General features: G+C 45.2%; 1 protein-coding gene across 1 annotated transcript in view; it reads left to right on the top strand.

The window, feature by feature from the left end:
• The window catches only part of Lmln (leishmanolysin like peptidase), a 49,814-nt gene extending 25,245 nt beyond the window's left edge, over nt 1-24,569 (top strand). The window contains exons 10-17 of the mRNA XM_028863214.2: nt 668-775; nt 2,799-2,875; nt 7,760-7,870; nt 9,712-9,844; nt 12,525-12,684; nt 15,600-15,730; nt 19,988-20,198; nt 23,245-24,569. Of these exons, the coding sequence (XP_028719047.1) occupies nt 668-775; nt 2,799-2,875; nt 7,760-7,870; nt 9,712-9,844; nt 12,525-12,684; nt 15,600-15,730; nt 19,988-20,198; nt 23,245-23,345 (1,032 nt within the window). The 3' untranslated portion in view covers nt 23,346-24,569. The remainder of the gene's footprint in view (nt 1-667; nt 776-2,798; nt 2,876-7,759; nt 7,871-9,711; nt 9,845-12,524; nt 12,685-15,599; nt 15,731-19,987; nt 20,199-23,244) is intronic.
• Nucleotides 24,570-26,596: the final 2,027 nt, after the last annotated feature.

The raw sequence follows: 26,596 nt of genomic DNA, 5'->3' as shown, positions 1-26,596 counted from the left end.
GTATACACACACACACACACACACACACACACACACACACATTATACACACACACACACATATGCTTCCTTGGGGCTGGAGAGATGGCTCAGTGGTTAAGAGCACTGGCTGCTCTTGCAGAGGACCTGGGTTCAATTCCCAGCACCCACATGGTGGCTCACTGCTGTCTGTAACTCCAGTTCCAGGGGATCTGATGCCCTCATACAGATATGCATGCAGTATAAATACCAATGTACATAAAATAAAATAAATAAATTAAGAAAATATATATGTCCTTCCTTAAAGTCAAAAAGTGAAGAGATAGCTTAGTGGTTAGGGGTGTGTACTGTGCAGCCAGGAGTATCAGAGTCCATCACCCATGTAGCAAGCTGGGAATCCTACAAATGCCTGTAACTCCAGCTTCAAGAGCTCTGACACCCTCTTGCCTGTGTACGTGTACAAAGATACGCACGCATAAATACAGTGTTTTTAAATAATCTTAAGAGAAACGATAGTTTTCTAGCCAAGAAGAATGTGACAGTGTCGAAATATTTAACTATATTAAAATCATATTTTAAAGAGGTTCTGTTTCAGAAACCGATTCTTTCGCACCACTTTGTCATACCACGTGATAAGGAGTGCGGCCGTCTTACTGTGCTCTTGTGGTGTTTTTGTCTCTGGTTCTCAGGAAGAAGCCCGGAAGCATTTTAACTGTCCAGTTCTAGAGGGGATGGAGCTTGAAAATCAAGGCGGCATGGGCACTGAGCTCAACCACTGGGAGAAGAGGCTGCTAGAGGTCTGTTCAGTTCTGCTCCGTGTTTGTTTTTACCAACGGAATTCAGGCACTTAATCCAATTTTATGTAATGTGTTTCTATATAAACACATCCGTTTATATAGAGAGAATCTGGAAGTAAAATGAATTTACTAAAGTAAATCAAGCTAAAGTAATTCTAAAATTACTTTAGAATAGAGATTATTCAAACAGGCTATGAAGTAAAGAGGTGAAACATACATTAGTAGCATAGACTACACACTTGGATCCCTTAATTTTTAAGGGCTGCACAATATTGTATTTTATAAATGAAACAAGCCTCTGTTAATGAACGTTATGTTTTAAACAATATATATATATATTTTAAGACATTGTAGTCCAGGGCTGGCCTTGAACTTACTGCAACCCTCTTGCCTCTGCCTCTTGACTTCTGAATGTTGGGATGGATTACAGATGAGTACACCATGCCAGACTAAAAAACTGTTGCTTTTGCTTTTCTGGAAGTTGAATCCACAGTCTTGTGCATACTTGGCAATTGTTTTATTTCTGAGATACATCCCTACTCCTAAATTTTCATATTAAAAAAAAAAAGTTGTAAGCTGGGCATGGGGGCCCACACTTTTAGTTCCAGCACTTAGGAGGCAGAGGCAGGTGGATCTCTGTGAGTTTGAGGCTACCCTGTTCCATGTAGTGAGTTCCAGGCCAGCTAGGGCAGTTCTGTAGAAGGACATTGGCACATACAGCATGCCAGCAGAGCGGGTTGGGGCATTTTTCTTATGTCACACCCAGCAGGCTGTCAGCAGTGCCTGGCTCCTCCAGCTGCAGTACAGGACACAAAACTCTCCCTCAGATGGATGTAAGATATGGGTTGGCTTAAGAGTACTATGACCCAAACAGGAGCTGTAACCTTTCAGACTCCATAAGGGACACACCCATAGTCACTTTACACAGTGACATCCCAAACTGTGGCTTCCTAATGGGTATCCGTGTTCATTTATAGTAGTACCCAGCCCAGAGGTCCATCAGCAGGCCTTTTTGCCTTACACACTGTTGCCAGGTAACGGCCTATCTTTATTAGGTTTCTGGGGAATAGAGCCAGAAAGTTAATCCCAGGTCACATTGGTTTATATAGGAAGAATCTGGAGGTGGAATTAACACTGAAGTGAAAGCCTTGGGTAGAAGAATGTATCTCTAGTTCTTAGAGATCTGTTTAGGTAGTTTCAGCAAAACAGCTCGTGACTGAAGGTCAGACACTTAGCAAGAACGTTTGCTTGTGCTCAGCTGCTGTGATCTAGGTCACCAGAGAGTAACAATGGTGAACATTTATGAAAGCGAATACCCTCATTCTTCCCGTGGGAATTTCTGTTTTTGTGGTTTCCTTAAGGAGTTTTCTTAAGTGATTTCCTTGGAAGCTATAGACTGGCCAGAAGTGAAATTTTATGTAGCAGACCTGAGAATATCAATTTTATTAGTTTCTTTGTTTCTCTTAAATAAGCATTGTGTCCCTGGACTGTTGTAGTAAAGGTTGATGTTAAGGTATGGGGAAAGAACACCCAGTGTCTTGTAGAGACTCACAGGACGGCTAGAGTGGCCCAGCCGTGAGGATTGCTGCCCGTGGGGCCTGGAGCCCTCACCAGGGTGTGGCTTCCAGGTCGGACTCAGAGGATGGAAATTAAACTACTGGACGACTGGGTATTTTGTCCTAATCCTTTGATCCCCTGGTTCTGCCATGCTTGTTAGGAAAGCTTTTTCTTTGCAGATCCAGGTAAACATTCAACCACTGACTCACTCGGCTTGCTTAGGGAGTATACACTTTACAGTCGTGTTCCTCAGTCCATCCGTGTCGTCACTGCTGGTTGTCTGTCCCTGTGGGGACATCAGACTGTTGGAGACCTGAGGCAGAGTAGATTCTACCACCTCACCCTAGAGACTCAGAAAGCGTTTGTATTTGACCATTTCCTAGTAAACATTTAACCACATGAAACATTTAAATATGCGTAGGGGTCCGAGAGTCATCGTCTAACAGCGTCTGTTGATGATTTTCAGAATGAAGCCATGACCGGTTCTCACACCCAGAACCGAGTGCTCTCTCGAATCACTCTGGCGTTAATGGAGGACACTGGGTAAGATGGCTGTGAGAAAATGGTGTTTACAAAATGAAACAAGTATTCAAAATGGAGCTTAAGAAAATGCTGCTATTCCAGAGCAAAGTGTACTTACCGATTCTTTGACTTTTGTGTAGTTTGTTCTTAATATAACAAAATCTAAGATATTATGAAGCCATGCTAATATGAAGGGGAAACTAACCTAGATAGTTTTAAATTATTTAATCAAATGAATGATGTGTAAATTCCTAGGATTTTTGTTGTTGTTTTGTTTTATTTGGTGTTTTGAGACAGGGTCTCACTGTGTAGTTCTGGCCTGGGACTTGGTGTGTAGACCATCGTGATCTCAAAATCACTGAAATCCACCTGCCTCTGCCTCCCACCCCTCCGGGGTTAATGTGAGTGCCACCATTCCCGACAGATTCCTGGTTTTTAAATGAATGGATCTCTCTGGTAGAACAGTGAAAAATTATATTTAAATAGAACACCTTATATAACTCATACTTAACAAAATCATTGTAATTTTAGTGGGAGCATTATTGCTTCTTGCTTTTTCTAAAACAGCCTACAAGAAATTTGAAAATAGAATCAAATTTGAAAACCAATGATAGTATTATTAAAACCCTGAAAATAATCTGACATAGAAATACTGCCTGTCACCCTAATCCTAGTACTCCAGAGGATGATTGTGGGTGATTGTGAGGTCCAGTCGAGACTGCATAATAAGATTTTGCCTCAGAAATTAAAAAAAAAAAAAAGAAAGAAAGAAAGAAAGAAAGAAAAAAGAAAAAATCAAGAACAAAACATCCACCATGAAAATAATTGATATTGCCTTAACTTTTGAAGGATCAACAAAGTATAAAGATTTAGGGCCTGGAGAAATTGGTCAGCAGTTAAGAGCACCGGCTGCTCTTCCAGAGGAACCAAGTTTAATCCCCAGCCCATGGCAGCTCACAACTGTCTGTGATTCGAGTTCAGGAGGATCTGGTACCCTCTTCTGTCCTGAATGAGGCACTAGACACACATATAGTGCACAGATATACATTCAGGCAAAGCACCCATACATATAAAATAACAATAAATAAAATTTCAAAAAATTAAGACTAGATTTAAAATTGAAAACAGTAAGTTGTCTTAGTTACTTTTCTACCACTGTGATCAAACCCCATAACCAAGGTGACTTATAGAAGAAAGTGTTTATTCTGGCTTACGGGTTCAGAGGGATAGAGTATGTGGTGGTGGAGCGAAGGAGCAGCTGAGCGCTCACATCTTGATCCACAGCTGTGAGGCAGAGAGAGAATGCACTGGAAATCACAGCCCCCACCCCTGAGCGTCATACCTCCAACAAGACCACACCTAATTCCTCCCAAATAGTTTCGCCCACTGGGGACCAATGATTCAAATATATGAACCTGCGGGGGCCATTCTCATTCAAACCACCACAGAAGTATAAAGATTTTAAAATACAGAGGTCATGACAAAACATAGAGGTCATAGCTGACCCTGAGAAGAGTTTCAGTAAAATTGAGGAGAGGAGTGGGGTGCAGTAGTTTAACGGTGGAGTGCTTGCCCAGTGTGTGCGAGGTTCCCTCGCTCCCGTTACATAATGATACTGGTAACAGTAACGAGACTAAGAGTTTCTCTTTTCTGTTTAATGAGAGCCAAAGATCCAGGTCAGAACGGATCTGATTGAGACAGCTTTTTCCTAACAGTGTGAAATAATCTAGGAAACCAGGGGGGAATTAGCTTAAGGAGAGAAAGAAATCAGCTCAGGCAGGACTTAGCTTCCTGCCTATTAATTCGGGGAGGGTGGGAGGGGAGGTGCAGGTAAAGCAGGATGTTGAAGAAAGCCATACGTGGTGGTCTCCATGGCACTGTCATTCAGGCGTAAATTCAACCCCAAGGGGAGAAAGGCAGAGGTTGTGTGTATGTAGTTTAAATGATTCATGGGCATTGTTTTATGACAATCTACACAAATCTATTTTTTGTTTTCTTTGTGGGACTTCGTTATTGTAATATTTGTGGGAGGAGGGCTTTGAACTCCTGCTCTTCCTACCTCTGTCTTCCCAGTGCTGGGATTACAGGTGTGTACCACATGCAGCTCACCTTTTTTCTAATCTCCTTTACCCACTGGAAGAACACTAAGGAAAAAACAGCATTCTTATACCCTTCAGGGGTAGCTGGTACTACTCTGAAAGTCATTATTAGCATGTAAAATTTGAAATAAAAAAGGTACATTCTGCTGGGTGGTGGTGGCGGCGGCACATGCACGCCTTTAATTCCAGCACTCGGGAGGCAGAGCCAGGTGGATCTCTGTGAGTTCAAGGCCAGCCTGGTCTACAGAATAAGATCCAGGACAAGCATCAAAACTACACAGAGAAACCCTCTCTAGAAAAACAAAACAAACAAAAAAACAAAACAAACAAAAACACACACACACACACATATACAAACCAGGCACCAGGATCTTCAACAGGGAAAGAACACTTTATCAAACAGTGCCGGGACCAGGTCAGACCTGAATAAGCCCTAACTTAATAGCTGAAACCATAAAGCACTTGAAATAAAGCAGATGTGAGTCTTTATGATACTGGATTAGGAAATGATTCTTAGATCAAACACCAGCAACCAAAGAAGAAACTAGAACATTTGGACTTCATCAAAAAAATTTAAAAATTGTGCTTCAAAGAAAATTATCAAAACAAACAAAAAACAAAGAACTCACAGAATGAGAAAAGATGTCTGCAGATCAATTCTCGAGTGACTGTGCAGTATCCAGAGTATGTGGAGGAGGAGTTAAGGGCACCATACAGAAAAGGCCATCATTTAAAAAGAGATGAAAAATCAAAAGAGTATTTTTGTAATCCCAGTACTGGGAAGACAGAGGTAGGAAGTACAGAGGCAAATGAGCATGTGCAAAGATGCATGACATCATGTGTCATTAGCAGACTACCAGTGAAAACTCTGAGATGTGACTACATACACAGCACTCAATACCACCAGATCCCAGCAAGGACGCGGAGTGATCCAGCCATGTTGGAGGGAGGACTGGAAACTGCTTATGAAACCGAAGCTGTTCTTCCCAGCCAGCCAGCTCTGCTCCTTGATATTTACCAGATGAGTTGAACAGAGGCCGTACACAGGTGCTCACGTGGCTGATAAACAGCTGTGGTAGATCAGATAAGGAAGGATTGATTAACACTAAAACCAGAGGAGCTACAGGCCCTGAAAAGACATGGGTACTAAGTGGAAGAAGCCAATCTGCGAAGGCTTCACACTGTACAAGTCCAGCTATATGAGGAAGGGTAAAACTGTAGAGACAAGGTAACGAGGGGTGGTCTCCAGGGTTGGCGCAGGAAGTTGAAATGACTATGTAGAAGACCCGGTGGGCACTAAACCACGCTTCGAGGCACCATATTGGCAGACGCCTTCCCTCCCACCCTCCATTTCTCACTTCCTTTCTTGTAGTGCTGGAGATCAAACTTAGGGATTTTATGCATGCATGCGAGGCAGAACATGCATACCCTAAAAGAGTATGGAATACCAAGAGTGACCCTAATGTGAACTATGGATTTTGGTAGTGAGGGCCTTCTGTGTAGATTCACTGGTGTAACCAAAATGTGACTTGGGTGAGCGACACTGTGAGTCTGTAGAGGCAGGGGGATCTAGGAACTCTGTACTCTCTGCTCAATGTTGCTAGTACTTTAAAATTGTCTCCCCATACTAAAGTCTGGAAAAAAGAGATTCTGCTGTACACCACAACATGTGTGAGCCTTGAAAACATTAAGTGGAAGAACAGGACTAACAGTGGTTTAGTGTTTAACATGGTTTATTTGGGGGTGATAGAAGTGTCCTGAAATTAGATAGTAATGATAGTGTGTGTATACTAGAAATTAGATAGTAATGATAGTGTGTGTATACTAGAAGCATATGTGCCCATTATAAAGATTAATTTCATGGTATGTGGGTTAGATCTCACTTTTTAAAGCACACAGAGGCATTGAAACCAAAGCTGTAAATCCAGGCACTGTCAGTGAACAGGTGTGTGCCTTTGTCTGAGTTTCCTCCCTTGTAAACGCAGAGGTAACAGGGGTATGTAGCCCATCGAGGTTTCTGGGGCTCACGCAAGCTACTGTAAGGAAAGCCCTATCAACCAAGTGTTGGAATTTTATACAAGACCTGAACCAGAGTCTCCTGAGAAAGGATTCACTTTTACTGCCCACAGTACCGTCCTCCGTTGCTTGTGAAAGAAAGGAGGACTCATCGTGCCCACTAAATGATCTTGTAGCTCAGGAAAGCCCTGGATACCCTGTTCCCAGTGCATCCTCATAAAAGCCTCGGGGGCCCACACCAGCGTAAGTTTTGCTGGTGATACACTTCTGTTAGCACTTTCCAATTGTCTTTTGTAAAACTCGTCATTTAGAATATTTTGGTTTATCTGTCCTCCTCACTAGATTAGAATTTTTAAATTCTTATTTGTTTGAGATTTTGTTTGTTTATTTGAGACAGGGTCTCATTGTGTAGCCCTGGCTGTCCTGATACTCACTCTGTAGACCAGGCTGGCCTCAAACTCACAGAGATCTGCCTGCCTCTGCCTCCCCAGTGCTGGGATGCAAGGGTGCACCACACGCCCAGTTTATTTTGTGTGTGTATGTCTGTGCTGCATATATGTATCATTACTCACAGCAGGCAGAAGAAGGCTTAGGATCCCCTGGAGCTGGAGTCTTTGCTGGCTTGACCGCCTTTGATTTAAAAGCTTCCTCGGCATCCTGGGCGGCAGCCCTCCTGCAGCCAGTTTACACATGCGCACTCTGGCCGCGGCCGCCATGGCTCCACACGGTGCGGAGATCCGTAGTAGGCGCTGGCGTTGGTAAAAGGCGCTTCTCTGCATTGTTTCCACAGCTGGTACAAAGCGAATTACAGCATGGCTGAGAAACTGGACTGGGGCCGCGGGATGGGCTGCGAATTTGCCAGGAAGAGCTGCAAGTTCTGGATTGACCAGCAGAGGCAGAAGTAAGTGTGTTTCCGCGTACCTCCTGGTGCAGCTCATTTCTGACTGTGTTCCTTGTCTTGGGCACCAAACACCAGCTGCTGTGTGTAGAGAGTGTTCTAGGAGTTCTTCGGGATAGTTGTTTTGAATCGCAAACTAGAAGAACCCATACATGACTATACAAGCAAATGCTGATTTAGTATCCGGAAACTGGACTAAGGATGTAGTTTAGTGGCAGAGCGCTTGCCTGGCAGGTGCAAGGCCCTGGGTTCAAACCCAGCCCTGAAAATTAAATAATTACTCTCTAGATTGGGGTTCTGAAACTGGATGCTTATGGTAATCACCTCCCTCTCTCCCTGTCCCTTTCCTCTTTTCTTTTCTTCCTTCCTTTCTTCTTTCTTTTGTACAATGTTTACCTTGTGTATCTTAAAATGCACTAAGACGCTCGCCCGTGTCTTCTGCTTTCTGGGAGAGATCGTACAGAATTGGACCCTCCTTCCCCTGCTGCTTCTCATCTTATTTTTTTTAAGATTCATTTTCTTTTTACATGTATGTGCATGTATCCATTTTGGTGGGTTCCCAAGGAGGCCAGAAGAGGGCATCAGCTCCCCTAGAGCGGTTGTTAGAGGAAGCTGTGAGCTGTCCGGTGTGGCTCTGGGGACCGAACTAGGGTCCTGTGCCAGAGCGGTGTGAGCTCTTCACCACTGAGCGCCTCTCCAGACCTTCCTTCCCATCCCGCTGCCCCTGACAGTTTTGCTCCGTGGCCCAGGCCAGCTTCAAACTCCTGATCTTCCTGCCTCAACCTCCCCTTTGTATTTGCCTGCACCGCCAGAGCAAGCTTTCTGAAGTGTGAGGTAGACTTCTCCAGTGACGCGGTCTAGACCTGGACTTTGAAGAGTTCTGACATTGTGAACTAAGCTTCCTTACAGCTCACGAGGCTGTTCACGTTGTCTGGCTCACATTGAATACATTATGGCACTTTATGGGGTTTTGTTGTTGTTGTTGTCTGAATTATCAAATTTAGGTGTCTAAGGTTGGCTTTCCTGTCCCCTTGGTATTTTTTAGTAATCGGTGCCTTTAAAAATTAATTTTTAAAAGTTAATCTTGGAAAAATCATCGGTCTATATTATTGTGTGTGTCTATACTGTGTGTAGGGAAAAGTGTGCATGCCATGGCACGTGTGTGGTTGTCAGAGGACAGCTTTGTGGAGTTGGGTCTCTACCTCCACTTTTGTGTGGGTTCTAGGGATTGCACTCCGACTGCGGACTAGCCTTCACCCACTGAGCCGTCTGGCTGGTCTCTTCTACGGTCCTTGAGAACGTTCCCACGGCCCTGGGTTTCTCACCCTGAGGTCCCTTTGAGTCTGCCTCTCCTCTCTGCCTTTCCCTGTCTTTCATTCTGTCAGTTTTAGCAGCGAGGGAGTTCAGTTATGCTTTGAATGAAGAAGAGAGAAAAATGCATCTATCTGTTCCACCCTCCAGGGGGTAGAAATAAGCCTTTTTATATTTTAAAATTTTCCCCTCAGTGATTAAGCTAATTCAGACTGTAGACCTACAGAACCAGATTTTACTGGCGAAGGTGTAGAAAAAGGTTAATGGGATTTTCTGTAATAAGGTATAATAGTGCTCTTGGCATCTAGATGAATCCTCCACGTCTATGCTCAGTGTCCCCTCTACTCTGGGGACAATCCTGATAACCTGATTAGAAATTTACTGTGAACCATTAAACTCTGAACCGACAGTCTCTATAATGGACTTGTAATGTTTTCTTTCTAATTTGATGCCAAGATGCACAGACCTCCATTCAGCAGGCCCTTGACGTGGAAAATGACCTGACACCAGCTTGCCTTCCTTCCTGTGTGCAGGAGGCGGGTGCCCAGTCCATACTGCGACACGCTCCGGAGTAACCCACTCCAGTTGACGTGCAGACAGGACCAGAGAGCCGTGGCTGTGTGTAACCTGCAGAGGTTCCCCAACCCTCTACCTCCAGAGTACCAGGTAACACTTGTCCCGGAACAGCTTTAAGAGTCAGCTTCTTCAAAACTAGTCGCTGTTTTAATTAAGAGAGTAAATATCTTACATTTTTATTGTGTGATTTTCTGTGTTTTCTGTTAGAAAAGGAAAGAAAAGCCTGCAGATCCCTGATCTCTTCAAGACTGACATGCTGCATAGTAGTCACATAGCTGTGCCTTGAGACAATGGCCAGGCAAGCCCCAGGGTCCTGTCCCCTCTCCCCAGCAGTGGGGTGACGGGGCTGCCCCATGCCCAGCTGTTCACCCAGATGCTGCGGCTCAAACGCAGGTCCTCCCACATGCACAGAGAGTGGTTTAGCCACTGAGTCACCCCCAGCTCCCCTTTGCCCCTTTTCTTTCTAATGTTGCCAACATCTCCTTCCCTCAATTTCTCTAATTTCTCCAGAAAACAAAAATCTTGAGAGAAAATAATTTAGTTACTGTAACCCAGCTAACTAGAAGACGTGCAAGTTCTGCTTTAAAAATAATTGGATTTGTGAGATCTAAAAGATGAACAGGGGGCTGGAGAGATGGCTCAGTGGTTAAGAACACAGGCCGCTCTTGTTGAGGGCCTGGGTCCCATTCTCCATGTCTTGTTAGCTCACTACTCTCTGTAGCTCAAGAGCCAGAGCGTCCAGCAGACTTTTCTGGCCTCTGTGGGCATTGAGCACACACATAGCACACTTACACACATGCAGAGAAAAACACTTTAACACATAAAAAAATTTGAAATAAATAAAGCTTTTCTGAAATTAAAAGGTAAATAAAATGGCTGCCCATGTCCAGCCTGAGTCTAACTGATCTTAACTTCCTCTTCTGGATCAGGTGTGGCGCTGACTTGCTCAAGACCCTGTCATAAACAGCAGCAACCCAAGTTCCTATTCTTAGTCTTTAAAGTCCCTCAGCTCCATCTGCCACTCACAAAGGGACCTGTTGTCCCACGTGTCTCGGAAGCTAAGGACAATGAGATCTGCTCAGTTGTGACATTCCAACATGGAGTCAACCTCACTGAGTACACCAAACGCCATCAGATGGCAAAGGAGTTTGTGGGGATGGTGTCACAGTATGTTAGTATAAAGTGTGATTTTTTTTCCCCCAAACGGGGTGCCGTGTATCCCTGGCTGACCTCTAACTCAGTTCTCCTGCCTCAGTCTCCCAGATGCTGGGATTTGCAGGCATGTGCCACTAGCTGGCACAGTGTGAAACCTTACAACGTACTTGATCCTTGCTAATTTGGTATTCAAACTATTTTATACGGATATTTTCAAGATCTTTTGTTCCTAAAATTACTTAGACACTTCCTATGTGTATTATTTTTGCTGTATTGTTTGGATGACCCCAAACTGCTGGACCCCAGCAGCCCTGATGTCTCAGCCTCCCCGAAAGGGGCTGGAGCTTACAGCACAGTCCATTGTGCCTAATATTTTATATTAAAAATGTCTTCATTCTATGCATTAGTTTTATGTTATATCAGCCCTCTTTTTCTTCCTGGTTTTTGGGGTGTTTATGAGTCAAGGTCTCACTATGTAGTTCTGACTGGCCTGGGATCACTTACTTAGACCACAGATCCATTTGCCCCTGCCTCCCAAGTGCTGGGATTAAAGGAGTAACCACCATGTCTGGCTCTGTTTCATTGTCTTTGGGGGTATTTTTTGTTTGTTTGGTTTTGCTGTGCATACACTATTAGCATTTTTTAAAAACAAAAGCAAATATGCATACTAATGAGATAGATTGTTAGTTTATTTTTACATAAATAGTTAAATTAATAATTCACTGCAATAATAATAAATAATAATAAAAATAATAAAATAATAAAAAATAATTCACTGCAAGATGTAGAACATTTTCAGTGTTTTCCAGCATGATCAGTATTTTGACTTTATAAATACAATTTTACATAAATATCCAGTACAAAATAGCAGAAGTATGTTTACGGTCATTTCCAAAATTGTTGGAAATTCCTAGCCAATCCCAAACCAAAATTCCTTTAATTTTTTTTTTTTTTAATAAAATTCAAGTCAGCAATTCATACAACAAATACCTATTTTGTTTTTCAAGGCAAGGTCTCTCTACATAGCCCTGGCTGTCCTGGAACTCACTCTGCAGACCAGGCTGGCCTCGAGCACACAGAGATCCACCTGCCTCTGCCTCCCGAGTGCTGGGATTAAAGGCGTGTGCCACCATGCCCAGCCCAGACAGCAGATTTAGAGATCAAACATTCTAATACAATACGACCTAAAGATACACTAATTTGATACTCATATGCTAAGGAATGGAAATATTAAGTGTTCGTTTTCCTTTGCTTAGTCTTATTCACTTTGTCCTTTTAAAACATGAATCAAATTCATCATCTCTTTAATTTTTTTTTATTTTATAACTTAATTTAATTTTACATATCAGCCATGGATTCCCCTGTCCTCCCCCCTCCCTCAAATTCATCATCTTACAGATAACTTACCACTTGTTTCTAGAACTGTAGGGCCCTGAAGATGCCCTGTATGGCGCAGCATCATCGTAGATGGCCTACGTCATCTTATTGTACAGTGTCCGGAGAAAACCGCACCACTGTTCTAGGGTAGGAGGCAGGTTGCAGTAATGGCCTGTGGTCTTGTTCTGGTTTTACAGAATGACTCTTACTCTTCTCCCTTCCTGTGATTTGTTCACAGTACTTCGATGAGCTCAGTGGAATATCCACAGAGGATTTGCCCTACTATGGTGGGTCAGTAGAAATCGCCGACTATTGCCCTTTCAGTCAGGAATTCAGCTGGCATTTAAGTGGTGAATACCAGCGCAGCTCCGACTGTAGAATACTGGAAAATCAACCAGGTTAGTAGTCTGGTGAAATGAAGGGTTAAGTACATCCTACAGTTTTATGTTACCTAGAAAAAAGAGTTGCTAAGGGAACAGTTCTTGTAGCCAGATGACCTTGAGTTTGTATTCAACTCCTCTGTTGTCTGTCTATATATAATTACTCAACTTTGGTGTTACTTGCTTTCTCTGCCCATATATTCCTTGCCTCATAAGTTATTACAAAAATTAAATGGAAGCTGGAGAGATGACTCAGTAGTTAAGACCACCTGCTGCTTTTGCAGAGGACACGAGTTCGGTTCCCAGCACTCAGGTCAGGCAGCTCACAGCTGCTTGTAACTCTGTCTTCAGGGAGTCTTATACCCGCTTCTGGACTCCACAGGCCCCTGTACCAACATGCATACAACCACACACAGACATATGTGCACACATAACTTTAAAATAATAAAAATAAATCTTTAAAAACAGCAGGAAGAAAAGAATAGTGAGTGCTTCAAAGTCTGACACTTGGAGAGGATTGCTGACTGCCAGGTACACACACATGTACACACGTACACACGTGCACACCTTACATCTGCCTTGCAGCAAGCACTTTATTTCCTGCTGTTTGATTTCTCTGAAATCCCTATGGGAGACATAAGGAAGACGTCTTGTTTTCCTGATGCATGAACGGACCCAGGGTGATACAGTCGACTGATAGCAAAATCCTATCAGCCTCCTCCTCGTTTCTTGGAGTGCTTTAGGGAACCTGCTTTTCCCTGTGATCTCTGCATATCTTGAGATAATAAATACTGCTGTCCCACAGCCAAAAAGAGATAGTGCCATATTATCTGTTTCCTTTAAATACATAAAAACAAGACGGCAAATCAATAAACAGTATAATCATTATAGTTCATACTTAACCAAGTTTCTAAACAAATATTCTCAAATCTGATGTTTAATTAAAAGCAGTAATTAGCCATGCATGGTGGCTCATACTTAGAATCCTAGTACTTGGAAGGCCGAGGTATAATGAGAAATCCACGGAGTCTGTTTAAAGGGCAAAGAATTTATTAAGGGGAAAAACTGACTGTACAGAACAGAATTGACACAGGTTCTGGAACGCTGTTCCAGCCGCCCAAATCAGTTCTGCATCCAAGTCCCACGAGGGAGGAGAGAGGGAGAGGGAGAGGGAGAGGGAGAGGGAGAGGGAGAGAGAGAGAGAGAGAGAGAGAGAGAGAGAGAGAGAGAGAGAGAGAGAGAGGCGCAATGCCTGCATGCATCTTGGATCTTAAAGGTCAAGAGAGACCACGCCCCAGGGGCATGTACTTCAAGGTCATAGGCAGGTGGAGTAGTTACCTGCTGCCTCTCTAGGGTGCTTCAAGGTCATAGACAGAACAGCTGCCCACTACACTGAGGTGAAAAGATTAGAGTTTAAGGCCACCATGGCTGCAGAGTGAGACCCTGTCTCAAAAAGCAAGGGCAGGCATGGCTCAGTGGTTAAGAGCCCTGGCTGCTCTTCCACAGAGCCTGGGTTCAATACCCTGCACCCACATCAAAGCTCACAACTTTCTGAAATTTCAGTTCCAGGGGATCAGACACCCATTTTGGCCTCTTAGGTACCAGGCAGGCTTGCAGCCAAAACACCCATACGCATAAAAGAATAAAATACATATATTTTTTAAAAGCAAAGGGGAAAATGACAGTTATTTTTTACAAAAATTTTAACTTGGTCATCTCCTCTTTCCATCTTGTTCCTACTTTATTACAGATTAGATATTTAAACCATAAACGTGTATGATTTTTTTTTTAAACCATTTATTCTTTTTCTTTCTTGAACACACAGGGCAGTGGGCTTGGCAATCACTAGAATGCAGCCCAGAGCTGCCACTTATGCCTCAGCCTGGCACACTTAACTGAGTCTCTGGCCATTTTCGCTCCCACACACCTATCGCAGACACATCCCAAACACTAATGGTGGACCTACTCGGCAGAGCCTCCTGAAGAGAAAGAGCAGTCCATGAGGATTTGCTGGAAAGATCACAGTATTGTTTCAGGGACAGGCTCAACACCGCTCTTTAAAGATACAAATATCTCAGGCTGTGCACCTGTGCTTTGCCTTCAACAGTGTGAAAGGTTACAGGGAATACGGAACGAACAGGGTCTCGAGTTTAGCTTGAGGGTTGTAGCTGGCTGAAAACTATGCTTTGTACACTATTCAGTATTCTTTTCAAGGACTTGAAATTCATAGATAAGAACTGCATAGGATTTGGTTTTGCTATTTTATATTTTCTTTTGTAGCTCATAAAATTAAGACCATAAGTCCTGAATCTACAAGCAAGCCTGAACTACATAGCAAGACACTGTCTTCAAAACCCACACAACACAATATTACAACGCCTGCCCCGAGTCACATGAAAGGACACCTTACTTGTAGGCCGTCACACAAAGTGGTTCTTGCTTTGGTATCTAATTCTGTGATTTTCAGTGCCAAATCCTCCATATAATTAACCCCGATACTTAGGGCCCACTTAATCTCATTTCCGGTTTAGAAATCCTCAGATGGGCTCCTTTCTGAAAACTCTGAGTTTGGAGTCTTATTTATCTTTTTTTAACTTGAAATTTTCCATTCAGCAAATTTGTTACATGTTTTTGGTTTTGGAGACAGTTTTCCTCCGAGACCTGGCTTCTAACTCACAACAGTCCTGCTTTGCCTTCCAAGACCTGAGATTACAGATGTGAACCGGGGCCTGCCTCAGCGTGCTAGGTTTTTAAACCCTCTTTTATGCAGCTGTTGTTAAAACACAAGCTCCGTAGCCCAGGCTGGCCTCGGGTTTGCTATCCTCCTGTCTTTTCGTCCCCGGCACAACTTTTAATCGTCAACATGGAATGCCTCCTTTCTTAGTCTTTGCACTAACAGTCAGTGTGTAAGAAGACTCTTGGCTTTGTTTCAGAAATGTTCAAGAACTACGGTGCAGAAAAGTATGGCCCTCACTCGGTCTGTCTGCTTCAGAAGTCAGCCTTTGTCATGGAGCAGTGTGAGAGGAAGCTCAGTTACCCAGACTGGGGGAGCGGATGCTACCAGGTAAGCCACGAGTTCAGCCACTACTCCAAATGCACACTTTCATATCTTAGATTATCACTGATAGATGATTTACTGATCATTTCTTTCATTTGTGTGGGTTTTGTAATTATTAGTTTGAGTGTTGTGGTTCGTGAAAATACTGTCATTTCTCTGATAGAAATTGCTTTTAACCATCTGTTTGGAATATATATAACCTGGTCTAGGCAGGCATGGTTGTGCACATTTTCAATCCCAACACTTGGGAGAGAGAGGCAGGCTGATTTCTGTGAGTTCAAGGCCAGCCTGGTCTACAGAGCGAGATCCAGGACAGGCAGGACTGGATAGTGAGACCCTTCCTTAAAATAAACAAATAAAAGTTAATTATTATAAATTAATGGGTTCTGTGATTTTTACTTCTGAGCATAAATCCTAAGGAAATGATGGCAAATATGTACTTTTGTTCTTGAACAAGAGTTACTTTGTAAGGCAATAATGTACAGTTTTGTGTCAAAAAGTCTATGGAGGGAGCTGGGGACATGGCTCAGTGGGAGAGGGTCTGCCTTGATCTCCGTGACAGGGAGATTTCAGCAGATACACATGCTGATGGCAAAGTCACTTTATTAAGAACTGATCCAGATGCAGGAATTCTGTGAAGGTGAGGGGGCACCCAGCTAGTGAATACCCCACTCACAGGTGCCAGGCAGGTGTCTTAGTCAGGGTTTCTATTGCTGTGATAAAACACCATGACAAAAAGCAACTTGGGGAGGGTGGGGTCTGTTTCAGCTGACTACTCAGGTCTTTCTCTGTCACTGAGAGAAGGCAGGGCAGGAACCCTGCAGAACAGAAGCAGAAGCAATGGAGGACACTGACTACTGGCTTTCTCCTCACAGCTGGCTCAGCCTGGTTTCTTACGCAATTCCTCCTCATCTGCCTAGGGGGTGGCACCACCCACAGTGAGCTTGTCCCTCCCGCATCATTCAGTCATCTGGAAAATGCCAGGCTGGCCTCACACTTACTCTGTAGTGGAGGGTTATGATGACGGTGATTGTGTGTGTGTGTGTGTGTGTGTGTGTGTGTGTGTGCGCGCGCCTGCACTTACCATAGTTCACATGTGGGTCTCCAGTTTACTGGTCCTTAATGGGTTTTTTGTTGTTGTTGTTGTTGTTTTGGTTTTTTTGTTTGTTTGTTTTGTTTTTTGATTTTTCGAGACAGGGTTTCTCTGTGTAGCTTTGCGCCTTTCCTGGAACTCACTCTGTAGCCCAGGCTGGCCTCGAACTCACAGAGATCCGCCTGGCTCTGCCTCCCGAGTGCTGGGACTACAGGCGTGCGCCACCACCGCCCAGCCTGTTTTGTTTTTTTTAACAAAGTCTCTGTGTAACCCTGACTGTCCTGGAACTTGCTATGTAAACCAGACTGGTCTAACAATGACCTTGAACTCCTAATCCTCCTGCTTTAAGTGCTGGATTTCAGGTGTATGTCACCACACCTGGCTCTTAAAATTACATACAACTCAGTTGAGTAGCACTTGTCTTCTTCCAAAACTACAGCACCACATTCTGCTTCTCTATCAAACACACAACATAAGCGTAAAGAACAACTGAACAGCTAAGAATCCCATGTGATCCCTCTGGGAAGGCACCAGCACTGCCAGAGGTGAGACCTCTGCGTCCTCCCACTGGTGATTTGGACAGATAGGTTTTTAGTGTTTACATGACCATGACGCCGTAACTAAGGCACCGTCTGGTACACAGTGATGGCTCAGAGTCCTGGACCAATCCTGCTCCTCTCTTACTGGAGCTCCCTGGGGAGTTTGTGTCAAACTGTTTCTAGGGTTTTCCTGTCAGGTTGGTAAATTGTATTTCTAGTGGACTTACGGGATCGAGTGCACAGAAGAACTCTGCGACCCCCACATCTGCCTCTATAGCTAAGAACAACAATTTCTTTAGTTAATTAACTAATTTATTTATTTTTTAAAGGATTTCATGCAACCCAGGTAGCTTCAAACTCAATATGTAGCTGAGGCTGGGCTTGAACCCCGACCTCCTGCCTCTGCCTCCTGAGTGCTGCAGATAAACGTGCTTGCCCTCATGCCCACCTGTACTAGTTGATTGTTTTTAGGACAATAAAAATACCTTTATCCCACTCTCGTTTCCTCAGTTAAAGCTCCTAGGGGGTCTGAGAGGAGTTGGGAGAGGGGTGATAAGATCAAAGGACACTGTATGGAATTCTCAGAGACTTAATGAAATGTTAGTTTTTGGAAGCTGCTAGAGGACAGAGCCTGTGTTGTAGACCTCAGCCAAGCACAAAGACCATGGTTACTTAAGAGTGAGTCAGGGCACTGGGGAGGTAGCTTGGTTTTAGAGGCCTTTAGGCCCCGGGTTTGGTCCTCAGCAAAGAAGTTTAACCAAGGAGAAAAAAAAAAACCACGATCACAGCTGGTGCATTAGGTACTTTGCTTGTCATTGCTGCCAAACACCTGACAGGAAGCAACGGCGTGGAGGAGAGGTTTAACTGAGTTCACAGTTTGAGGGGACCTGGTAGTCCGTGGGAGGTTGGGATGGGTGCTGTTTGAGGGGACATGGTCCTTCGTGGCGGGGTAGCAGAGCGGGAGCTTGGGATGGGCGCTGCTTGCTCACTTCTTGGCAGACAGGGAAGCAGAGCCAGCACAGGGGGCCGGTCTAAGCCATACACTCAGGGCCCACACATCCTCCAGCTAGTCCCCCACCTCCCAGAGGTTCCACACTGCCCCCAAACAGCGCCACCTGCTGGGGACCAGGTGTTAAAACACGAGAGCCTGTTGGGGGCATTTTACCTCCAAACCAGAGGTTCTTTTTTTTTTTTTTAATTTATTTTATTTTATTTTATTTTATTTTTTTTATTTTTATTTATTTATTTATTTTTTTTGGTTTTTCGAGACAGGGTTTCTCCGTGTAGCTTTGCGCCTTTCCTGGAACTCACTTGGTAGCCCAGGCTGGCCTCGAACTCACAGAGATCCGCCTGTCTCTGCCTCCCGAGTGCTGGGATTAAAGGCGTGCGCCACCACCGCCCGGCAATTTATTTTATTTTATGTGCACTGGTGTTTGCCTGCATGTATGTCTGTGTGAGGGTGTCAGATCCCCTGGAACTGGAGTTACAGACAGTTGTGAGCTGCCATGTGGGTGCTGGGAATTGACCCTGGATCCTCTTAACCACTGAGCCATCTTTCCAGCCCCAGACCAGTGGTTCTTAACCTGTGAGTCGTAACCCCTGGCAAACCTCTGCCTCCAGAAATACTTACATTGTGATTCATAACAGTAGCAAAATCACAGCTATGAAGTGGCAACAAAAAAAATTTTATGGTTGGTGGTCACCTGAACTCAAATAATTCATAAAATATGACTAGTGGAATTTGGTGATTTGTGGAGAGTGACGTGCCTCAGCCCTGTGTGACAGAGATTGAAGCTAACGTGTTGAAGGGTGCTGGAGTCTGTGGATCTTTAAAATTCGGCTTCCGGGGTCACTGACTTCAGTTGGCTCGCCAGAGTTTGAGAGCAACAACCACGGCGGGGAGATGGCCCAGAGTTACGAGAGCTTTCTGCTCTTCCAGAGACTGTTGAGTTCCCAGCACCCATGGCAAGTGGCTCACAGCTGCCTGTGCCTCCAGTTCTACAGGACCCAGTGCCTTCCTGTGGCCCCTGAGGGCAGGCACCCACACACGTGAGGCATACACACACACACACACACACACACACACACACACACACACACACACAAATAAATCTTACAGGAAAAACAAAAAACAAAACCTGTTATCACCAAGTGGAATTCTTTTAGAACATCCCCAAATGTGTTTATTATGAAACAGTTGTAGTCATTTTTGGTATGTGTTTGTGTGTGTGTGTGTGTGTGTGTGTGTGTGTGTTCCTGTGCGTGCACCCATGTATTTGAGGGGAAAGGGTGCCTGTGTATGAGGGCCCAGGGATGACTTAGGTGTCGTTCCTCAATGGCTGCTTCACCTGTTTTTGAGATAGGGTCATTGAACCTGAAGTTTGCTCGTCTCGGCTAATCTTGCTGGACTGCCAGCCAGCCCCGTGGCTTAACCTGTGTCTGCCTCCACAAGCCTGGCATTACAGACCTGCAGCACACCAGCTTCACATGTGGTTGCTAGGGATCTGCTCTCTGTGCTTAACAACGCCAAGTTCCCTTACTGAGTGATCTCTGTTCCCAGCCCCCGTTTTTTGTCAACGTTAGCATTCACCCAAGACTCTTAGTGACTTCATTTTCATCCCCTATTTGCAGGTTTCCTGTTCTCCTCAAGGTCTGAAGGTTTGGGTTCAGGACACTTCCTATCTGTGTAGCCGGGCTGGGCAGGTCCTCCCTGTCCGCATTCAGATGAACGGCTGGATTCACAATGGAAACCTGCTCTGCCCCTCCTGCGGGGACTTCTGTGAGCAGTGTCCACCGGAAACCGACCCTCCAGCCACTAACCTGACCCGAGCCCTTCCTCTGGGTGAGTACTCCCCACGGTTGGAGGGATGGGGACTAAAGAGCTGTGCCTACAGAATATTGACGGAGCCTCTGGAGCAGGCCAAGCTCCTTTTCCCCTGATTGAGGATCTCTAGGAAAACCCTGCTACCTGCTGTTAGTAGAAGCTTGAAACTGGTAAACGCTTCTGTGGTACAGCATGGCCAAGGCAAGGCTCTGTGTGAAGAACGTGGCAGCCCGCTCAAGGCCATGGCAGTGGATATTACACTTTCTCTCTTGGAAACTAAGAGTGAACAAAACTCTACTCGTCAAATACAAAAAGGAATGAAATATATTTTAGTTATGTCATAATCAGGTGAGGTACTCAAAAAGGGGTCTAGAAGATGGGTCCATGAGTAGAAAACACTTTCTTTGAAAGCATGAGGGCCCGAGTTCAAATCCCCAGCACCTACATAAAAAGCTAGGCCTGGTCGTGCTTGCCTATAATCCCAGATCTCTGCGGTGTAGTCAGGAAGCTCCTGGGAGCCTGCTGGTCAGCCGACCTAGCCCATCGGAGCTTCCGGTTCTCCGAGAGACCAAGTCTCAGAGGTACAGAGAGGAAAGAGGACGCCACTCATGTCAGCTTGTGCCTTCTGTGTGCACCTTTGAAGACGTGCACACAGGAGCATGTCCACACACATAAGCCACTCCAGAAGGGGTCGATACCTACACAGAAGAGTGCCTGAGACACAAAGGCCTGAACACAGTGAGAAAGCATGGGCTTCCTCCAGGGTCCAAGTGGGAACGACTATGTTTCTAAGACCAGCAGCTGCAGCTCCCTTCTCCTGAGGTTTATAGCTGAGACAGCTCACCCACAGAGACTTCCTGCCCACACTCGGTACCCCCCCACCCCCGGACTGTAATGATAAAGACACTGAGGTCCCAGGATGTATCAACAGTTGTTCAACCCCATCAGAGTGTGCACAGCCCACCTGACCCCAGCTTTTCAGCGCGCCTCCGCTGTGTCTGCTGCTGCTTGAGTGGATGTCTCTTCTTCATTCCCTCACTGCCCAGTCAGGTCAGATCCCACTGGACTGGACTCAGCGTCTCTGCATATGTCCATTGCCTCTCTGAGACTGTATGTTGGATTGTCATTTCTGTGAGGAAGCATGTGCGAATCACTGTAGCCCTTAGTTACCTTCCAACCTCCACTGCATTGATTTGAGAGTGGTACAGAATACAACAGGAACAGGAAGATCCTGGGCATCGCCTTTCAGCTTTGTACGCAACACTGCTGAACCGCTGAAATGCCTTGACTGCCTGCATTTGTGAAGAGAGCCCACAAAGAGTTTGAACTGACTACCTGTGCAACTGTGCCAGGAATTCTCACGTGTGCTTGATCGGTGTGGGGTGGGTGGGTGTGGGTGTCTGTGTGTGTCTGTCTCTGGTGTGTGTGTGTGTGTGTGTGTGTGTGTGTGTGTGTGTGTATCTGTGTGTGTGTGTGTGTATCTGTGTGTGTGTGTGTGTGTATTTGTGTGTGTGTGTATCTGTGTATGTGTGTGTGTGTGTATCTGTGTATTTGTGTGTGTGTATCTGTGTATGTGTGTGTGTGTGTGTGTGTCTGTGTATTTATGTGTGTGTGTGTGTATCTGTGTATGTATGTGTGTGTCTCCCCCCTCTGTTTTTGAGACAGTCTCATGTAGCTCATGCAGGCCCCCAACAACAACTCCATCGGAGGCTGAGGGTGCCTTTGAACTCCCTCCTGCCTTCACCTTCGAGTGCTGGGATTATGGACCTGTGTCCCCATTGCCGTGCCTGCTTTATGCTGTGCTGGTGACTGAACCCAGGGCCTCACACAAGCCTGGCAAGGCCTCTACCGACGGAGCTGCGTCCCCAGACTGGGTGTTTCTCTTTGAAGCAGTTGCTATCTGCCGAATTTTAAAATGTGGTATTTCAGTGCCCTTGCAGGAGACGTAGTTAACCACAGCCACGCCCGTTTAACGGGGCATCACCCCTGGTGTGCCGTCTTGTGAACGAGACTATTTCAGTACCACACGGCTAACATGAAAGCCAATACTTTAACAGCTCAGGGTGCACACACCTGCAGTTCAGCCCTCGGGAGATGGAGGCAGAAGGATCAAGAGTTCGAGTTCAATCACACGGAGAGTTGGAGGCTCACCTGGGCTGCATGAGACCCTGTTTTTAAAAACAAACAAATGGACTAACAAAAACCTGCTAATATTCTGAAATAGAGAGTGAATTTCATCTCCATTAATTCTTCTCCTTTTTATTGTTCCCATTTGGTTTGTTCATCTAATCTTACAGAAGTAATATATTTCAGAATACTAAAACTCACTTTTTTGTATGTTTTGTTTTGTTTTGTTTTGTTTTTCGAGACAGGGTTTCTCTGTGTAGCTTTGCACCTTTCCTGGGACTCACTTGGTAGCCCAGGCTGGCCTCGAACTCACAGAGATCTGCCTGGCTCTACCTCCCGAGTGCTGGGATTAAAGGCGTGCACCACCACCGCCCGGCCTTGTATGGTTTTTTTAATTCATTTTTTTTTCTATTATCAGCTTGATACAGTATAAATTCTTATCCTAATAGTGAAATGTTTCACTGAGTGATTGAGTAAAACCAAAACTTATTATAAACCACCGTCATCCTAGGGTCCCCCCTGCTATATAGCCTCCCTGGTTCTGTGGGTTGCAGTCTGATTGTTCTTTGCCTAAAACTCACTTTTCAAAATTTGTTTTCAGACAGGGTCTCTGTCACCCAGGATGGCCTAGAACTTTCTGTGTAGACCAGATTGCCCTTAAACTCATAAGGATGCTCTCACCTCTGCCTGTCTCCAGAGTGCTTGGATTACAGGAGTGCACACCATGCCCTGTTTATAGAGGATGGGGGGATTGAACTCATGGCCTCAGGCATGCAGGGCAAGCGCTCTACCACTGAGCTATAGCTCTACACACTCTCTGCTCCACTTTCTAAAGGTGGTCCTTGCTCACCTTCTCATAATCTGCTCACCTCTCACTGTTTACCTGGGATGATCGAATCACAAACATGTGCCTATTTTGTTTTGTTCTCTACCCTAGACCTCTGCTCCTGTTCTTCTAGCCTGGTGGTCACGCTCTGGCTCCTCCTAGGCAATCTGTTTCCTCTGCTGGCTGGATTTCTTCTGTGTGTGTGGCACTAGGGATGGAGAACTGAATTCTCGAGATGACAGCTTTGGCATGTTCCCATGAGCAAAGCACAAAGCCTGGGGGAGTGCCAGCCCATGCCAGCGACGCAGACGGCAGAGCTGGCGTCCCTGACTCTGGCTTGGAAGCGCTGGCCGCAGAAGGACTGAAGCGTAGCTCCACAGCGGTCCCTCATCAGCCACACAGCCGCCTCCGAGCTTGAAGAGGAATTGCGTGTGCCCAAGGCTCCTTAGTGTGTGGATATGCAGTCTCCTGACAGCGAGTTCTCCTTTGGATTCAGGGCAGATGGTGGGATTTGCCATGATTACATACCTCAGCATTTGCGTTAACCGAGAAAGTTCGTGCGCATCGAGGTCACTCACAGAGCAGCTGACTGACCACTCCAGAGTTTAAGTGGAGGATCCCATCCTCCAAAGTACAAAAATGGTCATTGGGATTCCGGATTTCCTGTCACCATTGCACATGCTCTAGATGAAACCTGGACACGACGATCCACTCCGATCATCATGCTTCTTGACGGTTCCGTTTTGCTAACGCTCCTGACTTGACCATGTTTGCCTTTCCTGCCAGCTGTGTGGCCCGTTCACGACAGACAGCTGTTGCCTGTGTGTCGTCGGCCCTCAGCCATCTTCATCTGAGCGCAGCGTCCGCTTCATCTCTCGTTAACTTCAAAGCAAGCTGAAAGACCGTGGGGGAGCATGAAGTACAATGCACAGTGCGCACGTTGAAATCGCGCAAACAGAAGGCAGCGTGATTGTGGGTGCTTCGGGTAATGTTTAGAACAACTGTAATCCACCAAAGCCCAGCTGATCCTTTCTGGCCTATGTAAAATTTCAAAGTTCAGACGTGGACAGGCATGCGGTTACTTCCAAGTGGACTGAGCCGTTGCAGAAGAACTGCTAGTACCTGGAAGTTATTTCATGGCCAAGAAGAAAAACTCAAGTCAAAACAAGGGGATCTGAATTGCTTCCTAAGAGCCAAGTGTCGGTTTGGCATCCAGGCTGCCCACAGGGGCCCATCTGAGTCCTTTACAGAAGTTGGAAGATTACCTTTGCTTTCAATGTCCATTTCCTCCCATGGTCGACACTGCTGGACCACATGGATCTATGAAGCAACCCTGCTCTGGTACCAGAGCTTAACCAACCCTCTAGGACCCCAACTTTGAATTTTTATTTATTTATTTATTTTTCCGAGACAGGGTTTCTCTGTGCAGTTTTGGTGCCCGGCCTGGTTCTCGCTCTGTAGACCAGGCTAGCCTCGAACTCACCGAGATCCACCTGTCTCTGCCTCCTGGGTGCTGGGATTAAAGGCGTGTGCCACCACCGCCCAGCCAACTTTGAAATTCTTTAATGAGGAATGATGTCCTGTTTTTCTCCCTAAAGATAATCAATTCTGTAGCCTTTGGGAACAGCAAGGTGGCTCAGTGGTAAAGGCACTTGCCACCAAGCCTGATCTCCTGAGTCTGAGTCCTGGAGACCACACTGAAAGTTGTCCTCTGATCCACACGTGCACACGCATGTACATGCAAGTAAATGTAAAACAGTTTTTAAAATGACGTTTAGACACATTCCTCTCCCGCCCTACCTGTTCCACTCAGCATATAGTTATTGAGTGCTCTATTCAAGAAACTGCAAGTAAAGCCGAGCATGGGGACCTGTAACCCCAGCACTTGGGAGGTAGAGGCAGGAGGATCATGAGTTCAAGGTCATCCTCAGCTACATAGAGAACTTGAATGTAAAGTCAGTATTGGCTGCATGAAACACTGTCTTGGGAGTAGAGAAAAGAAAGAAATAGTGTAAGCGAGCAAAACATCCTGGTACTAAGTAGAAACTCCAGGGACTGTGGCTCTGCAGCAGGACAGTGAGCCTCAGAATATAGGGAACCTCACCCTTTTTTTTTAAAGGCAGAAATTTAAAATGTGTACATGCATGCAGTACAAGCTGGAGATATTCATCATTGTGAAAAGCCGAGGACCCCAAAGTCAGTCAGCTTCAGTTAAAGAGAAGTCGTGGTCTGGAGACCAGCACTCTGTTTTGCCAGTGTTCTGCACTCTTTAAATTGTACAAAATCAGAAAAGTGAGTGTGTTGTTAAAGAACTATACAGTAGGCCAGGCATGGTGGCACCCGCTTTGAATCCCAGCACTTGGGAGGCAGAGGCAGGTGGATATCTGAGTATAAGGCCAGCCTGGTCTATAAAGCAAGGTCCATTCCAGCTAGGGCTGCATAGTGAGATGAAGCTGTCCATAGCGGGAGGGGGAAGAAATATACATTAAACTTTCATACCTATGATGATTATAAATCATCCTACAAAATGTATAAAGAATTTCACCAAAAATACCAGTGGAGTATATTGAGAGTCGGTGGTAGGTTTGACTCCATTTTGACTGTTTTGCAGTAATGCCATTTAGGTAGTCTTGTTTCCAAGCATGGTGCTTTTTATACTTGAAATATATTTTTGCTTTATTTTTTAATTAATATAATTATATTTGCACTAATGACTTTCTGGAGAAAATGTTACAGACGACGTTTTTTGTATATATATTTATTAAGCTTGGAATGTGATGTCCCAGTGTTTTCTCTGCACAAACACGAAACTTAATGCAGCCCATGTCAACAAGCACTGTCCCTTCCTCTTCAGTGAGGCTAGAGCACGGTCACTCATCACTGATCCCACCTAGGGTCCTTAGCAAGACGTAGACGGTCTCTCAGCCCGTAAGACAGTTTAAGAGGCTCGTGGGCACTTTGAATATAGCACCTAAGAAGAGGCTTCTACAGTCTGCGGTTCCAATGCAGAATTAGCTCTAGAGTTCGACCGTGAACTGAAGAGTTGGAAAGAGCCTCGTGCTGCTGTTCTCTGGCAGATCAGCCCTTTCGCATCACAAGGATGTGATCCAAGGAGAGACCAAGCAGGGTGCCCCGTGGTGGAAGTGAGGTGGGACCGAAAGGACAGGGGACAGCTGATCAGGGGACCAGGACCGTAGACTGGAGTCCCTTCCTGCCTCAGAAGGGCAAGTGTTTATAAAAACTGACTACCTCGGTGTTCAGTTCAAGCAGGTCACTGTAAGTATTTTAAGGCCCTAGGTGTCAAACATACCAAGTGAGTTGTCTCAGGTTTTCTCAGAACTTACCGGAAGGAAGGAAGCAAAGCCATGTGAGGAGCCTTGAGCCGGGCAGGAAAGGCGCTGGACAGCATTTGATAGTCTGTGTGTCGACTCCTTTGATAGTCTGCAGAACATCCTTCCAGTAA

Source organism: Peromyscus leucopus, chromosome 12 (genome assembly GCF_004664715.2).
Source record: "Peromyscus leucopus breed LL Stock chromosome 12, UCI_PerLeu_2.1, whole genome shotgun sequence".
Taxonomy (NCBI): domain Eukaryota; kingdom Metazoa; phylum Chordata; class Mammalia; order Rodentia; family Cricetidae; genus Peromyscus; species Peromyscus leucopus.
Note: the sequence above shows the minus strand (reverse complement) of the source record. Positions and strands in the feature narration are given on the sequence as shown.